The sequence below is a fragment of the Filicampus tigris genome, chromosome 1, assembly GCF_054856515.1.
Source record: "Filicampus tigris isolate MCC_2025a chromosome 1, RoL_Ftig_1.0, whole genome shotgun sequence".
Classification (NCBI taxonomy): Eukaryota; Metazoa; Chordata; class Actinopteri; order Syngnathiformes; family Syngnathidae; genus Filicampus; species Filicampus tigris.
In genome coordinates this window covers 4,787,647-4,806,671 of record NC_141217.1, presented here as the reverse complement: position 1 = coordinate 4,806,671, position 19,025 = coordinate 4,787,647, and the positions used below count along the sequence as shown (strand labels likewise).

The 19,025-nt window shown below is 43.0% G+C and overlaps 1 protein-coding gene across 2 annotated transcripts in view; it reads left to right on the top strand.

Moving 5' to 3' along the window:
* Positions 1-7,456, top strand: part of LOC147152564 (lysine-specific demethylase 6A-like) — a 59,226-nt gene extending 51,770 nt beyond the window's left edge. For both annotated transcript variants that reach the window (XM_086048522.1, XM_086048525.1), the window contains 4 exons: positions 3,530-3,671; positions 3,772-3,898; positions 4,189-4,359; positions 6,362-7,456. In XM_086048522.1, the coding sequence (XP_085904648.1) occupies positions 3,530-3,671; positions 3,772-3,898; positions 4,189-4,359; positions 6,362-6,391 (470 nt within the window). In that variant the 3' untranslated portion in view covers positions 6,392-7,456. The remainder of the gene's footprint in view (positions 1-3,529; positions 3,672-3,771; positions 3,899-4,188; positions 4,360-6,361) is intronic.
* The last annotated feature ends 11,569 nt before the right edge of the window (positions 7,457-19,025 follow it).

Genomic DNA, 19,025 nt, shown 5'->3' with positions numbered 1-19,025 from the left:
TTTTCACCACAATCCGATTCTGCAATGAAATGTATTACAGAAATAGTGTAACGAATTGGGTTATCTGTGTTCTAGTCGAATTTGTGTCTTGCCAAGTTATGTTGTTCCCGAGGTTGATAAATGCATCGTTCGGCTCGCTGGATGGGAGGGCATGCGAGCGAGAGTATCGGAGGTGGACGAACAGCAGAGCCGTTGCTCTTTTTTGACGATGTCGTACTGTATTGGCGTCGGCTGCGGTCCACAGTAGACGGTTGGACTAATAAAAACGTGATAATTCAACTACGTCTGTTCTTGGAAGACGCTACAATATGTTTTAAAGCGTGACATCGTCGGCAGGCGCAAAGGACCCGATCACATCTGCTACCCACACCAGCTTGCTGCGGGCCAGATCTAATAATAAAGCAATATCATCCCAGGGGCCATAGAATACCTTCTCGGGGGCCGGATGTGGCCCGCGGGCCTTGACTTTCATATCTGTGGTCTATGGGAATTAAAATTGATTAGCTTAGAACCTATAAGCTTCCTTATTTTGCCGCATGAAAATCTTTTAACGTATTTTCCGGACTATAAGCCGCTACTTTTTTCCTAGGTTTTGGACATGCGGCTTATATGAAGGTGCGACTATTCAGTGGATCTTTCTTCTACCGCTAGGGGCGGTCCAACCGGAATTACAATACAATACAACACAATTGCCATTAACACAATGTGACTGCAGGTGGAGGAGGTCAATAGGCAAGTGCATATGCACTAGGTTATGAATTATGTGGTATGCGGAAGCACAGCAATAAAAAGTGGATGTTAACTGACAAACTGCAGTGGCAGCGGGCAGTGAAATGAAGATAAGTACTATTTATTTTCTCTTGGTTCTGTTACGTTTTATCAGCAAAGTTGCTACCGTGTTAAAAGGCAGTGTTACGGACAAATCTGTTCAGGTACATACACACATATTATTTTTTAAATAGAGTTGGTGCAGCTTATATAAAAATGCAGTTTATAGCCCGGAAAATACGGTACTTCTTTTATTAGATCATAAAAATGTCATTTCTTTAGGTACTTCAAATATTGCAAAAATATTTATATCACTATAGCCAACATCTATATCGCATGTTTTTCCAATACCCCCCAGCCCTAATTTTAACATTATACTATTTTTATCCTGCGCTTATGAGGGAGGGGCGGGGGATAAAGTTGCTCGAAAGGACTGAACAGATTAGACTCATACCAAACCGAAATGGTTGAACTGACCAGTTTTGATGTTTATTTATAAAACGTTCCACCCCTATCCTGCATGTCATTCAAAATCCCCAAATTAATACGCAACCTCACTCACCTCCTGTATGATGCATTGCAGTGCAGAGCAGGAAAGTTCTCTCTACAGTACTTTGTTGTAGGAGCCCTGCAAAACCAGTGCCTCCGCAATGCATCATGGGTGCGCCTCCCATACAGCCACTTTTCCAAGCCACCATACGCATTTGTGACACAATTAAGCATGGAATATAACCATGTTTTTGGAGGACACAAATGTACTCCTCATGCACTTAAAAAAAAAAACAACAACTGTTAACAGTTCTTATGAAGAATCGCATTTGTATACTTTTGAGATCGATGTTGTAGTGGCAACTTCAGTTGAAATCTTTCATGGATGATAACATCTCTAAACAAATTAGGCAAATGGGTTTCTGTTTGGATTCAGTCAACATATACTTGTACATGTAATATGCTTCCTGTTTAAAGATACAATTTTCTTTCCCTAATTTGGTCTTGGCGCTGCTTTCCACGTGACGTGCTGCTCCTCTTCTGTGATGGAGTATTACATCCATGTGTGTGAAGGTGATAGCAAGTGTTGTCTGCCATCTAGTGGTGACCGCCGTTACTACAATGTGAAATTCATCAGCGATGTAAACGTTTAGATTTTTTTTTTTTTTTTTTTTTTTTTTCCATACAAGTCGAGGGGCACTCGGAGGGTGGGAGACAGGCACCACTTGCCTATGATTGACTACAAATAAAAGTATCAAGTGAATTGTAGCTAAGTGTAAAGAGTACAAGTAGCTTTTCATCTTAAAATATACTCAATTAAAAAGTAAAACTACTCTGACAAAGTACAATTTATCCAAAGAGTTACTTAAGTGAATGTAACTGTGTAAATATAGCTAAATATAGTAAATATAGTTATTGCCTCTGGTAGTTGCATTTTGGAAATGATTGCATATTATCTGACATTCGGGGTGGGCAATATGGACACGAAAAAATATCTCAATATATATTTTTTTAAAACTCGATAACGATAATTTGACGATATTCCACAAAAAATATTTTAAATCTGCACTTGCTTCACAGACCAATTGTGGATAGACGTTTGTGAACAACATCGCTTTTAAATTGCTAAATACAGCTTCTGCAAAACATGATATTCTACGATAATATTTAACAATAAAAAACAAAAAATTATGTATTGACTTACATTGATTTTTGGGAATACTGTATTTATGTCATTTAAATGTCTCTGCTGTTATGCCATAATGATATGACATTTTGAGCTGCAGTAAGTACTGGTGTACCACTGCTAACTACTAGAGCAATAAAAATGAGGAAAAGGGTGTTAACTACAGCAATCAGAATCAGAATAAGAAAAAATGTATTTGATATGTGATGAGTGACGAAGTGACACACAGCGAGAGAAAAAAGTCGTCGTCATTACAACACCCATTCTCAGACATTGGCCACCGTATTCAGAATAAAGTTGAATAACAAAGCTGCAACTTACCGAAAAGTGCATTTTCCCCACTCATCCATTACTGTGATATATAGACTTGCGACTTTATACATGTTTGGGTGTATGCTGGCGTCATACTCATAAGCCGCCGTAGTTTGTGCAACATGCCTCAGGAATACAGGCTAGTTAGGAATGATGCGGACTAAAAGCATGTAAAGTGAATGTTAATCGAGCATCCAGGCTGTCACGTTTGACTTGCTCGCTAAAGTACTGGGCGCGTGTGTGCGTGAGTGAGTGCGTTTATATTTGTTGGTTCAACTCGGTGCTTGCGCCGTCGCCAAGTTTTCTTCGTAATCGATATGGCTCGTGGTGCAACAGAATTGCTCTTCACGGTGACCATTTTGGCAATGTTATTCCCACCGATGTCAGTTTTGTCAAGCTCAAACCATTTACAGACTACGGACGACGTGGACTTGCGCCTTGCTATTATTCCCCGCTGGACACTCCTCCATACTTGACATAGCTCAGCTGCAGTGCGAACAGAGTCACGTGACTGGGTCCTGCCCGCTGATTTGGCGAATGATTATCACTTAATCCTCCTCTGCCGTCAATGCACCCCGATTCTCCGAATGAGGATTTCAGCATTTCCTCATACTTTGCAGCCATCGACTGACCCGTTATGCTTTTCGAGGCAGTATTAATACTCAGTATGTAAATGTAAAATTACACATCGTGAAAGCAAGATTGACGATGATATCGATGACGATATGTATCGCCCACCTCTATCTGACATGCTGCTTTGACTGTGTTTTTCAGCCTATCAGTACAAGTTGGCCGTGGAGCGTTACGAGTGGAATAAGCTCCAAAGTGTGAAATCCATGGTTCCCATGGTGCACCTCTCTTGGAACATGGCACGCAACATAAAGGTGTCCGATCACAAGTTGTTTGAGATGATCAAGTGAGTCAGTCTTTCACACATTTTACTGCCCTACTGTTAATTTCATTTTTCATTTAAACAGCGTTAACCGGAACCTCCCCATCTGACGCATTCTTCACAGGTACTGTTTGCTGCGGACGCTGAAGCAGTGCCAGTGGGTGAAGGAAGCCTTAGCGACAGCTGGCAAAGAAACAGTGCTGAGGAACAGAACCAGAGACGAACCGGCCCACTACTGCACCATCTGTGAGGTTCGTAACACAACTGTGGCGTCTCTGTCTCGCCTCTCGCGCCGTCTTACGTCCTTGGCTTGGCTTGCTCGATGCGAGAGCCCTCATTTCTCATTAGATTGCTGGTGGTTCAGTTTACTCCATTTTTCAGCAAGTTAACTGAAGCTAGTGTCAGAGGCAGCATACGCCACCACTAACTATTTTACTGTTGTGTGACTAGGACGACATTAAGTACTTTGCCGTTAGCCAAACACTGTACAAGTTGAGCTCTTTTCTCATCCATTTGTCTATGTGCGATGCTTGCTCTTCAGGTTGAGGTGTTCAACCTGTTGTTCGTGCGCCGTGAGCTCCTGTCCAGGAAGCAGTACGTGGTCCACTGCCAGGACTGCGCCCGCAAAGGTAGCGCCACACTCGACGACTTTGTGGTGCTGGAGCAGCACAGGATGGAGGACCTCATGCAGGTCTACGACCAGTTTGCATTAGTAAGTACACACATTGATGACACAATGGACTCCTTGGAGATGAAAAAACGATTAGGTTGTGGGAATTAACAACTCTAATTGGACTTGTGCTTTCCATTTTGATTGAGGTTTAGAGAATTATTTGCTGCACTAAAGACTGGAGGGTTTGCGAATAAATACAATACAGTAAACCCACCTCAATCGCAGGCTCCGCGTTTATGGTCCCTGTATTTCACATTTTTTCTTGTTTCTTTTTGTTGTTAGTGTTATTCATTTTGTATTTTCTCTGTTTGCGCGCATTTTAAGGCATAGTTTTAAATCCCACACGTCACGAAAAAATAGCCAACTGTAGTGATGCAGCCAATCGGAGCATCGCTATCATTTTGTTGGCAAGGCGCGCTGCTCGCCTTGACGGTCACTTCGGCATTTCGCATGCTGTAATTTGATGTTAGTGGCATGGCATCCTGACGTGGCGTGCACTGCAGTTTCAGAACAGCATTGATGGAGCCACCCGGGTATACAAAAGAAGAAACAGCCAGTTAGCAACTGCCCATGGCCATCTTCCGAACAATAAAAAAAAAAAATAAGAAGACACCGATGTCGAATTGAATGATCTTTGACCTTCAATTTCAACACATGACGTGTTTGTCTTTTTTTTTTTTTTTTTTAACTAAACACCTTTTATTTTGGCCTTTGGGAATATACTGGATTATGGTAGCTTGGTCGTCATCAAGGGACAGACCGATTATTGGCCGGGCCGATTATCTGCTCCGATATTCAGTGTGTTGACGAATACCGGCATCAGCCTTTTTTAAAAATCTGATGGCCGATAAATCAATTTAAAATTATGCCAACTTCAAGGAACTATTTATTTAAATTTCCAGTTAACTTTATAAGAGATTCTACTGACCCAGGGAACACTGCGCTTTTTGTTTTTGTTTGAAATCAAAATAAAGAAGTGACTTTTTAACATTTCTGTCATTTCGAAATTTTGGAAGACTTTATTTACTGTAGAAAACTACACGGCGCTATTGTTTAAGTTTTCATTTAACCTTTGAAGACATGCTGATACCCTGGGAGCTCCCTTTTTGTTAGAATTTTACAACAAAGATCTACATTTATAATAATAACCAAAAAATCAACATTATGCAAATCTAAAAAAGTTTGCACTCCCTTTGTAATTGTTTTGAGGGATGTGTGACAAGACTGTTATAGCGCCAAATATTCACGATCATGATAAGATTAATTACTAACACTGTTGTGATGAGTTTTTATGCAAATGTTTCACCTTGATTTATACTCCTTGTCTTCCCTTTTTCGCAAATTAAAGATGACGGAAAAGCATTTAGAGCAGCGCAGTACTGTGACTGCCTCACAGTCGAGAGGTCTTCGAATTTGTGGGTACTCTGGCGTCCTCATACATTCCGCAAACTGGCTTCTGACTCTAAATAGTTCATACGCGTGGCTGAGAGTGCCAATGGTTGTCTCGATATGCCCTGTCAAAGGTGTACCCCACCTTTTTTGCCTTGTCCGCATACGTGTGGCCCTAATGAGAACGGTCAAGTTAGCTGTAATTTGTTGTAGTCATGAAGGTATGGGTCATTCCAAGTGCGTTCCAAAATGCAGTCACAGAGTAAGCCAAAAGAAATTTGCATCGATTTGAGATGCGTCAGAAATTGAATTTAGAGTTATGTTTTTGCCTGTGATCGAGTGGTAGGCTGGTGCATGGGTATTGTTTGGAATTCTGGGATGGCGGTGACTTGCACGGAAACTGCAACACACAAGACGTCAGAAAGGTTTCTGGACTGTCAGGCGTTAGACTGCAGCGATATTACTTTGAGGGGGAAGCTTGTCGTTTGGATTTGAAATATATCTTTTGTTACACCAGTGCTGCAACTTTTCAGACGTGCCTCAGATATACATTTTAGTATTTTGTAAGCTCACTTTGTAAGTTGAGACTTATAGGAGCTAATAGCATTTTGATAATCATTTCCTAACTGGAGCCTGTCTGTTCCTTCCATAGGCCCCTCCTCTTCATTCATCTTCATCTTGACATTAGGAGACCCATTTCTTCTGCAGCGGAACCATGAAGCCAATTTAAATAAACGCATCTATGTACACGGACCCCTTTCTGATATTCAGGAAAGCCAAGGCCGTCTCTACACCTTTGCCACCACCCCCCTCCCCGCATGGCAGGTCTCCATAGCGACGACTGGAGGCCGCGGCTGCTGCGTGTGTCTGTCTATGCAACCTATTTGGCGCACAGGCCCCCCCACCAGACGGGGGCAGCACCAAGATTGCTCACAGGACTGTTTCTCCCTCTACCCTCTCAGCCCTCTCGAATGACAATGGTTCAGCCCGTTTCAGTGGAGGACTTAATCAAAAATGGTTGGGAGCAGGAGCACGAGGAGGGAGTGTTTCTTTTAATGCGTGATGAAATGTTTTGTAGATACGTAACTGTTCATAACTGGCTATACCACCCTTGAAAGACTACTGACTTGACCACCTTTTTGCCCCTTTTCTCACTCTCTCTTCTGCATAGAGGCTTTGGCTTTTGATTTTGAACAATTTCCCTGAATGTCTTCAGTTTGTCCTCCTAAGGGGCAGTAGCCTGCTCTTTTGTCTATGCTATTTTGAGACTCAGTATCTTCACACAATTTGTGATTTTTGTTTTGCTTTAATTCCTTCTCGGCTTTTGTTTTCTGTCTCGTTCCTTTTCGAACTGTTTTTCTTTAGGTAAGAAAAAAGGAAAAAAACACATTTAAAAAAATATATATAAATATACTAGCCAAGTCACAAAGAAAATGGGTTGCACATAGACTTACGAAATAAAGTTTAATTTGTGATTGTTTCATTGTTTCTAATCTTGATGTAAATTTACACTATTTATAAATACATATTTATTGCTTGAAAATATTTGTTGATGGAATGCTGTTATTTTTTCCAGAGTACCTGCCATTAAATTTGAAGGGGTTTTGTCATTTTAACACAACTCCTCTTACATTTTCTATATATAAATAAAATTGCTTAGCAAGCATTGTACAGGAACGGACATTTAAAATTGTTTTATTGTTTGAAGAATGTTTTATGAGTCAATAAACACAAAGTTGTCAAATCATCTGCCACTGCCTCTGCTTCGTCCAATATAGGACATTTATCTCACAAATAACAATGGAAGCACACTTGGGGGACGCCAACTGTGCTTTCTTGAAGTAATGTCTGAAACCCAGCAGACAATGTAGCTGTAGACTGACACACAGAGTCCTACACTGTATGCCAGGTCCAGAAATTACCCAAATGAGCATTGACATCCAGATGTACATAAAAACACCTCATAGAGTATGTTGAATAGGAGCTACAGTAACGAGAAGAAGCTTTGAAAGGATCCTGAGAGAAATGGTGCCCAACGGAGACCCAGTAGCCAGATGTAGCTGCTGCCAGCCCCACAGGATCTACACTGACTACTGAGCAAGCGTTGGGCATCCCGTCAAGGGAAGAAACTCCACCTCCATTCCACGAATGGTGAGAAGAATCCTGGATCCTCACAGGGAAGCGGGAGCTGCAACTCGTGTTCAGCTGAGAAGCTCCAACACAACAATGTGGACATAGGCCACTATAATGCATACATTGAGTACTTTAATATAGGGCATCTTCTTATTGTGTTCACATTAATTGAAGCTTGGTGTGAAGGCGGTTTTTGGCAGCGCTCCTTTGCCGGAGAGTCTGTAATTGGATGCCTTTCCGGTGTCCTGGGGAAAAGGCACAAAGGAGACCAATTGAAACACGGAAAATATACATTTTCAGCAGCTGAACCTCTTGGATTCTGCACCGACATCATTACACACAGGTGGCCACAAAACCTGAAACAGACAGGCGGAAACGGTGTGTATCTAGGAAATCCACATGAATATCACTTCTTCAGAAAAGACTTTCCTGGATGTAAAGACGAGAGGCAAGAAGCTCAAACTTTGCAATGCAGCGATAATGAGGGGCGGGGGTGCGCTCCACAGCAAATAGCTGCTATAGCTCTTTAAATGCTCTCCTATATCTCCCACCTATATCCTTTTGTGAAATCTGGCAGTGATCCAGCAATGAGGTATGTGAACTCTACTTGGCCCAGACACCCCCCATACACGCACACAATCAAATCTTGACCAGCATACAATGTCTCACTGTGTCCCTACGAGGGACACGGTCAGTGAGAGAGGGAATTTGACAGAAAACGCCAGCCGAGTGATCTGCGACCTTCCAATTCCTTCCTGTAACTGTCATCTCAGACCCGCCACCACCGGTGCCTATGCCTTGGCGAGAAGCAAACAGGTGGCTCTGACTGCTAATTCTTATATGAACACTTGTCTGCCTGCACGTTCCATCGCCGTAGATTAGACAGGACTAGACAAAACAGCCGCACACATATGCAAACGCACGCACATGCGCTCCAATTCGTCCACTCCCACGTTAGTTGCAAACTTCTTCCCATGATTGGCTGTAACCCAGCCAATGGAAATGCCGATAGCTGCCCATTCACAAATGACCTTGCATCACGTTGTGATATAAATCCACGTACTAAAACACCACGAATCTGTTAATGCATTGATACAAACCAATATGAAATTGATCATTTTAAGTTGCCTTGTCTATTTAGGATTATTAGTGCAGTAGTCAATTTTAAAGCGGAAATCAATCCAAACATATTTTTTGCAAGAATATGTTCCCAGCAGGCCCACTAGTTGAAATGCGGCATTCTGATTAATTTGGAGTTTGTGGAATATAAGTCAAGCAGCAAAATGCACTCGTTTTAGCCATTTCTGGGGGAGGCCATGTTGACTGAAAATGACATCACAATTGCTCACAACAACCAATCACGGCTGACCTGTTTTCGGAATCTGAGCCGTGATTGGTCGTCGTGAACAGTTGTGATGTCATTTGCAGTCGACAGAAGACAAAATGGCCTCCCCCAGAGATGGCTAAGAACGAGTGCATTTTGCCGTTTAACTTATATTCCACAAACTCAAAATTAATCAGAATGCCGTGTTTCAATTAGTGGGCCTGCTGGAACATATTCTTGAAAAAAATATGTTTGGGTTGACTTCCGCTTTAAAACTACTTCAATTTTCATTTTCATTGTGAAACGCTGTAGTTTTATGGCTTGAACAAAGATCACTCCTTTACTGCAGTTGGATTCGATACTGAATGGGACGTACAACAGTTATTAATTGTTCATGCGTGTTTATATTGCAAGTGGCACGAGACACCGTTCAGGGAGGTAGTCATTGGAGTGAATGTTGCCCATTGTTACTATGGTTTCCTGCATAGAGCATGTGCTGTCAACCAAGTCTTCTTTTACATCAAATAGCAACCAATGCAGCTCCCCCTCAACCGAACTTAACCCTCGCCTCTGTTGAAGAATGTACTGAGAAGCATCTTAGCAAAAAGAGGTGCTACCCGTTTCCATGGAAATGGCGCGCAATTAGCACAAAGTGCCGTTCTGGGGGAAAAAAGGGTCGAGAAATACATGCTGCGGCATGGATGCATGTGCGAGTGTGTGGGATGCTGGCCCGCATTCAAGAGATGAGCAGTCATGGGAGAAAGAGGAGGGCGTAGAGGAAGAGAGGTCTGCACCGGCGTCAAGGTGCTCATCAGTTTGAAATCTGCACTTTTCTCCTACCTCGCAATGTTCAAAAAGCAGAGGTGAGCTGTGTTCTGTGCGGTGCATTGAAATAGATTGAGCATCTGTTGCATGTGACCTTGGTATCGCTCAAGTTTGGGAAAAAATGCCAAGAGGGGCACCCTTTTAAACTCCAGTTGAAAAAAAATAAAAAATCTATCAAACCAGTATTCATTTAAAGATATGAGTCAGTTTTGCTTTGGGTTGTTTACCCAAGTCACCACGGGCAAATTTCTCGAACTTCCTAACATTCCTCAGCTTTTATTCATACTGTAAATCTGACCGACTGACGCCGAAAGGTCAGCCTCACTGTGACGCAAACCTCCCTCCTCGCTTGGGTCTACAACAATTCTTATTTGTAAGGAGCAAAAGAATACTTACCATCATTTCCATCAAATCCTGACAGATTCTACTTGTACATAAGATGCCCACGTTTGGCACAATTTCCTGCTTTTCAATCGCTCGCTTTGGGTGCGCCAGCTAATGGCAGCCTAGAGTGCACAGGTGTACATGCGCTGAGAGCAAATGGGGATATGTGCGAAAAGCACTTTAGCGGTATAATTTGACACTTGGTTTCTTACCGTAATTGTGATTAACAAGTGGGCGATTACAGTTCTGACATCGGAACGCGCAAAACTCTTATGCAAAACACCCATGACACAATATCTTATGTGGCCTTTGTTGTGTTGAGAACATTTAATAATCTTATAATTATATCAATCATTAGAGGGATTGTGTGAAGCCGAAACTTTCTGCATCACTCCAATCGCATGAATTCGAATAATTATGTCAAAGCTCCTTTTTTCTTTTGCATGATGTCTTCACATGGTGTCTATAAAAAAGGACTGAAAAGACAAGTTGGTCAGCTTCTCACAACACACTGCAGTCCAGTCTCCTGCATGCAACAAGTCCACAACTTTTACTTTATAATCCATAGTAGCCACAAAAATGCCAGCGCAGAGGTCATCTGACCACTTTGTCTAAATCAAATGCATCAGCTGGGAGCTTATGGGACTCATGTGAGTCGGCATCATCTCAGGAGCTCCGCTAATGCAGTTAACTCAAAGAGGAAGGCCAGGAATGTATCCTGAACTCAACCCCTTGCCACCCACCCCCACCCGCCTCCCAGTCATTGGTTCTCCACTGGGTAATCGCATACCAAATACAAGAAGAATTTCCCCCTCTCGCTCCTCTCCAGCAGACAGAGGCTAACCCTCGTCCCCCAGCTTCCCCTCTCTAGACTCAAGCAGGCGTGAGTGCTCCGGAAACACACTGTAAACACCTACGCTGTTGTAATACAGTAACAATAATAATTACAAATTAAATAACAAAATTAATAAATACATGTATTTATTAATTTCTCAACTCATATTCACATCAAATTAGCCAGTCCCTGGATTAAATTGAAAAAAAAAAACCCACGTAAAATGTTATGTAAGAACACGTTGACAATGAAGCATTTCAACAATTTCAACAAAAACTAAACGACCGCACTGTATACCACTGAGCACCACCTCCACCTTAATATTTTTCAACTGACGTTATTAAGTACATCTTACAAAATATATATATATATTTATTTATTTATTTATTTTTATTTTATTTTTTTTAAGTCACGCAGAAAACTATAACCATTGAGAGTTTTTTGTTGGGGGGAGGCTCAACAGGAAGTCGAAATGTTATTCCACGACTCAATTAGTTACTTCAAATCTTGCGTGAAAAAATGGATGCACTTCCGTGCCGAATATCAGTGCGTGTGCGTCCTTGTGAGTTTGCGTGTGTGCGTGTGGCTTGGGGACCACACACTTTGTGCACCCCCTCCCCCAATAACCCCCCCCCCCCCCTCACCACCGCCACCCACACCCATGCACACATGCACTTGGCCCACACATGAGCTAACCGTTTGAAGTGTTTTAACAGTAAAACACAACTTGGGGGGTGGGGGGTTGGTTATGCGAATGTCATTTGGTAAACTAAACGAAGACTGCGCTGTTGTAAGACTTTATTCCACTCCACTCCACGCACGCACAGAGCAGCGATGGTCTCCAGAGGCACCGCATGGTCGAGGCAAAGCGTGGCCGACATAGTGAAGGCTGGCTTCGGCCAAGGTTAGACGACTGAACCGTCGCGATCGGAGAGCAGAAACCGACAACAAAGAAATGTTTTGACTCCCCTCCATTTCGATCCTGCGTCGAGTTGTGCAATCCTAGCGCGACGCGTGCCGGAGACGGAAAGATGCGGGCGAACGAAACAAACTGTTCAAACTTCTCTTTCGGCGACCTCTTTGCCCGTTTGCCGCGTCTGTCTGCGTGAGCGTGAAAATGAGCCACACTTACCGATATCTTTGGCCGCGTGTCCCAATGGAGGAGTGCGTGTTTTGCGCGTGTGTCGGCGTGAGTGCTGCTTCCATGTAATCGCAGGGATTGTTCAACTGCTGCCTGCTTGGTGCACAAAAGGCGGTGTGCGGACCGACCGTGGCTCACGTTGTGGAACAAGTGACCGTTTCCCCAAATGTTAATATCTATCATTATATGCACTGATTCTTATTCCAGAAAAAAAACTTTTCAGCTCGATACCCAAATTAAAAATGTACTTCCCCAATCCCCTCTGGAAGGAGTGTCAAAACATTCATTACATTGATAATAATGGAGAGCTATTAATTCAACAATGTTTATCACTGAAGTGGTAGTTTGGAGTGGTGTAGGCTCCTATACTAGCTGAAAGTAATCTCTGAGAGTTAATGAGCCAAAATTTCAGACACCGATCGCAATAAAATGCAGTGCACACAAACCCTCTCAAATAATTGAAAACATATTGTGAAATCAACATCACATTGACGGTGTCAATAAAGCATCGGCGTTGTATTCTTTGTAAGGTAAATATTTGACCTCTATTGGAACACGTGTGAATATGGTAATGTTGATAATGTTGTGGTCACTTCACATATGACCAACGCGACACATCAAGATTCAAAAAGCCTTTTGACGAGAAAATGTGTGTATGTTTGATGATCTACTGTATAATAGCATACAGCATTAAAAAAAAAAATGGAGTCCCGATCCTCAGTTTGGGCAAGGCTGTTGTAGAGTGTTGTAGCCAGCAGGTGCAGTATACAATCTTCCTTCCATGTGGGGACTTATTTGGCTGGATGAGATTGGGCAAACTAAAGCCAGTCAGCCCTTTCAACCCCTCCCACTACATCAACCCAACGTGACATTTCACAGAAACCCCGAAATGTATGCACAGGATGCAAACGGCAGCTGCAGATTGGCGTTTCCCTCCGTGATAGTGATTTCCCCACCTTCACACTCAGACCAACTAAATGAATTAATCCTGCAGCAGCTCTGCCGCAAGGAGGCTGTTTTTAATTGAACACACAACAGGCTGTCTGCAGTGCAAAACCCGCAAGGTTTGTACACCTGCTTTCTCTCCCTCTCTCTCTCTCTCTCTCTCTCTCTCTCTCTGCAGTGACACACAAGCATGGGCGGCACAAGGGACACGCAAGGCATACAAATGGGCACATAGATACACCAAATGCTTACCAGGCATCATTAAGGCTCCTAAAAGCCCAGGCAACCCTCAGACGCTGGGCTCTCCTCTTGCCGCCATCCTTTCACACTCTTGGTTTTCCTTCTCCTCTCTTTGCTTCCAACCTTCCTCTCTGCTCCTCACCACACTGATCTTTTGATGCTTCCGACCACTCCACCGTTCATTGGACACGCAGCAAAGAGAGCTGGGTTGCCTCCACCTCCCCGTGTGTGTGCGCGTGTGTGTGTATCACCGGGAGGAGAAGAGGCTTCCAACCCACACACACCACTCTCCGGGGCGCTCAGCCTCCACAGTGGCTCATCACTTAACCACTGCATACACCTACGCATTTGAGAGCACATGCACACACACGCATTTACATCGCCTGCTGTTTCTCGGTATTAGAAAAGCCACCTGTTAGCAGTTATAGAACACAACGAACCATTAATTGTTAACTACGTACAGGGCTGAATGGTATAGCTTCTGACCCAACTTTGGTTTAAAAAAAAAAAAAATTCTTGATGATTCTGAGTGGGTAGTGCTTACAGTGTCTGCCTCACAACTGCGGGTTTGAGTCCCGGCTCAGGGCCTTTTGTGTGGAGTTTACATGTTCTCCCCATGCTTGCGCAGGTTTTCCCCAGGTACGCCCGACATCCCAAAAATGTGTACAGTGGGCTGATTAAAAAAATGCCCATAGGTGGAGATGTGTGCGTGAATGATTGTTTATCTATATGTGCACTGTGGACATGTGACCAACACATGTTGTACCCAAGCCTCTCACCCAGTCAGCTCGGATGCCATCCATCTCACCAGCCACTAAAATGATAAAAAAAGCACTCTAAAAAAATGGATAGAAAGATTCTTACATTCTACCCAAGAGAAAACCTCCTTACTGTCAATCTTAAGATTCAGAAGATCAGGATCGAGTTCATTTTTTAGTAAAATGCCCTCCTGCGCAGTTCTAAACACTCTGTTCCTGTTAAGTGTAGCTGAGAGCGGCACACCACGAGTTATAGCAGGCAGCACTCAATTAGGCAGGCGAATGCAGACAAGAGTGAATAAAATCAAGGACAGACTGAAGATCTTACAGTTGGTTGCGAGCCGGTGTCACGTTTCGGGTGTTTGTGTGCTGAAAACAATTCAATGCTTCATGTAATAGAACTTCCATAATAAAATTGCTTTACCCGTAAACACAGGGGGCCCTATTTTCGTGCCCAGCACAAGTCTAGCGCAAAGCATGTTCTAACTGTGCATATGGATGAAATTTTCTTTCTTTTGATATTTTCGTGGACGAGCGCAGGTAGAAATGGGCGTTTGTGCCATTTGGATAGTACACACCCATGGAAGTGGCTCCACTCATTTCAGTGAAATTCAGCGCAGGGGAGAGGTACACAGCCTATGACATGGCCAAAGCTGAAACTGACTTAATGCCCGCAAAGTACGTTTATAAGGAACTGCAAGCAGATGTCCTCAGCAGAGGTGGGCACTTGACCCTTTTTTGCTGGTCCGGCCTCCACTCGCGACCTGGGTACCCCTCCAGCCTCGTCCCTTCGTCCTTATTCATAAAAATTATCGCCCTCCGACCCCATCCGCCCTTGTCTTTTTTAAGCGGTTCCGTACTTACGTCACCCCCCCCCAAAAAAAAAGTGTCTGTGAATGATGCCACGGGAGGAATGCTAATGGCAGAAGCTTGTTTAAAGATTATTAGATGGCTAATTTACTATTCAAATCCGCTTACGTTATAGGCACCCACTTCTGGGTTAACGGTTTGATGAACCGCTTGCCACCACACGTTGTATGTGTGTAAGGAGACCAAGTGAGCGAGTCCAGAGTTGGAATGTACCTGCTTTATTTAACAGCGGTCATTGTTTATATGTCAATGCAGCGGACGTGAGAGAGGTCAGTCTCCGAACGGATGAGCGCGGTTGCTACGTACTCCTGCAGCAGTGGACAGTCAAGCGACATGCTGGCGTCACTCGTCGATGTGCTGGCCCTGACGCTGCTCGCGCTACTGGGTCTCATCACTTGTCGTACTAGTAGAACTCGCGCCGTATCTCCTGTTGAAAAATCTGCAGTGCAGTTGGGTAACTAGTGGCGCATTTGAAGTGTTCGGGGGCGATTTTTGTCATCGCCTATTTCGCCGAGTAGATTGAGATGAACTTTGGCAGCCTCACGAACACTTCACACGCATGAGGGACGATTAGTGGGCCGGACTAAAATCCACCTCCACCCATGCTCAGTCTGTCCCTTTTTTTAAAAACTTTTCGCCCCCTGTCCTCCATCCCATAAATGGGCGTCCGTACGGGACGGAGGGACGGAGCGTTCCGCCCCCGGGATCGACTGCCCAGCTCTGATCCTCGGGTGGATGAGGTAAAGTTGACCAGGGAGATCACAGATCACAGCTGTGAAGTGGGCACTTCCGTTTCCACCCTGATTGTTTGCGTCCGTGTTTTAACCCCCCTACAAATACTACACTAAAGATGATGATAATAATGATGCCTTAAACGAATTGATTTTTACAATGATACAGAAGATTCGATGCACGCTGAAATACGCTGATGTCTACAATACACCCCACGGAGCTCAAAATCTGCCTGTGTCTGACTCAAAACCACCAAAATAGCACCTAAAATAACTCAATTTTGGGTCAAAAAAGGACAGATCCAAGATGCGTTGTGTTGTCGACAAAATGTTAGTCCAGGCAGTCACTCACCCATTGCACAATTGTCACTGTGTTTGTTGAGGGGAGATATTGTGGAAAATTTACTTTTTACTTGCTTGTATACAAATAGTTGGGTCTCTGGACTGCCAGCCCGCCCATGAAGTTTGACATAAACAACCAATTAAACCTTTTGTTTTCTGCCTGTTTGTGAAAATGTGTCTGTGAGCAAGCTGTTCTGAATTTTGCTGAATTGTCATCACAATTACATTTTCAAAGAAACTTCAATTCAAAAACACTTTTTGGAATGTGTTGCAGGCATCAAATTCAAAATGAGTGAATATTTGCAGAAAAACAAAATTAATGAGTTTGAAATAGGCCTATCTCGTCTATGTTCTGTATTCAATTGAATATAGGTTGAAAAGGATCTTGTATTCTGTTTTTATCTACATTTTAAACAATATCACAACTTTCATCGGAATTGAGGTCTGTACATAATAACTGTCCCCAGACCAAGTTTGTCTGCCAATGATTGGGCAGCTATAGACGGAGTAAACATCTGCCATTGTCAAGCGATGAGCAACGTTTGATCACTAGATTACACAGAAGCACGATCATGTCAAAGCCAAAGGGGGAAGCAGCGTTTGTTACCAGTGTTAACACTTGATAAACTGCATATTCTCAAATGCTTGTCTAAGTTGGAGGGGTTGTGATGTGGAATATTTGTGTTTGATAACATCCTGTGCCATGTTCCTGTACAATCAGTGGATTGGTGATGAAGTGCTCTCCACCAACGGGTTGCCTTCTGTATTTTGTCAGCAGCGGCATTTCAACTGTGACCCTCCTGTTCCAAAGCCCACATTCTTATAGCTAAGTTACTGCCACCTCATTTCCAGTGTGGACAGGGAGGGATGAACATCTTGTACTCTGGGGTGAGTTTCAGAATTTCTAGAAGTCTCCAATAACTGCACCATAAAAATCACTTGATAGCGTGAGATCGATAGGCTATGTCTCCTGGCTGGCCTGGGAACACCTGGGGATCCCTCCAGACTAGTTGGAGGACATGGCTGGGGAGAGGGAAGTCTGGGTTTCCCTGCTTAAGCTGCTGCCCCCGTGACAAGAACTCGGATAAGCAGCAGACATTGGATGGATGGATTCATGGATGAAAATCACAATTTTTTTTTTTTTTACTCGTTCTTTTAGAAAAAGTTGCTGGAGGTGCTCGAAAAGCAGCTAAACATTGAATAGCTACTCGCTTTTATGAATGCCCATTACGGGATTATGGTAGCGGTCCGCGGAAGTGTTATTCGACACAGAACATTTATTAGGACTACTGTGAACCAGGGGCGGAGCTAGAATGTGGCTAATGGATGTCTATAAATAGCATTGGAAAATTTGATTTATTAATAAAATTAATAAATAAAATGTAATCAGTATTATCTTTTCCAATTTTAAGGCATTATGATTACTCATGCAACCGAAATTATACTAACACCACTTTTTCATATTTCATTATGCAATCAATCACGAACATCATAAACATAAAGTGATTAATACTATTCTGTATTTTCAAAAATAAACTGAGAAAAATATGTTGTTGTTTTTTTTTTGGTAATATTTAAGTGTCGTTCTGACCAAATGATTTTGTTTGGAATCCATTTTTTTTTCTGTTTCTTCAACAATGATTTGTAGTTTTAACGAATAAAGTTGGTCATCACACACTGTTGCTGTACTTTTAATTTATAATAATTTATGAAAGTCAGGATGGGGACAGCGTGTAAAAAAAAAAAAGAAAAAAAAATACGTGTGTGGGTGAAAAATACACAATACTTCATGAAAAAAAAGATAGAAGAAAGAAGGTTAGGGTATGTGGAGTGGGAGACAGACAGAAACGCAGAGAGGGAGATTTATGTGTTAGGCTTGTGGAGCACTCTAAAATGATAGGTACCAGTAATTACATTTCAAATAACCAACAGGAACAAGACTCCGACAGTGGTGCACCAGGAAGTGCATTAAGGGCAGCACAGCCAGTGAGTGACACTTCTATATTTTTAAGACATTCCCAAATGTCTCGAAAGTTGTTGTCAGTCAAATTAATCCTGTGGCAAAAAGGGAATGGTGTGTGTCCAGCAGTTGCGTAGCTGGGCTGTATTCCACATGGGGTTTGAGGTCAAAGGGGCCTGACATTGCACACCTGAATAGAGGACATAAAAAAGCCCCCAAAAAAGTAACAAATGCGTAGCCAGAAAAAGACCATGACAGTGATTACAATTGCAATAGCTGCCTTGTTTTATTGCCATCCATTCCCTCCCTTTTCCCAGACCCTGTACAAACAGGAAAATTAAATGACATACATGACCACCATAACATAAATAACACGTAAATAGCATTTTCCCAACCCAATCCCGATACAAATAAATACACAAAATAAAGGTTCCCCTCAACAAAATGCAGCTACCTGCCGCTACCAGGGTCAACCGCAGCAACATGACATAAAAAAAAAAGTTTGACCACAAGAGGGCCACTGGGTTTTCAAAACCCATCAACCCTATGTTATCTACCCCAGTGGTGTCCAGACAAGTTTTCCCACAACCATCCATCCATCCATTCAGTATCTATACCGCTTATCCTCACAAGGGTCACGGGGAGCGCTGGAGCCTATCCCAGCTGCCTTCGGACAGTAGGCGGGGGACACACCCAATTGATCGCCAGCCAATCGCAGGGCACACAGAGACAAACATCCGCACTCACAATAACACCTAGGTGCAATTTAGAGTGTCAAATTAACCTACCTTGCATATTTTTTGAATGTGGAGGAAAGCGGAGTATCCG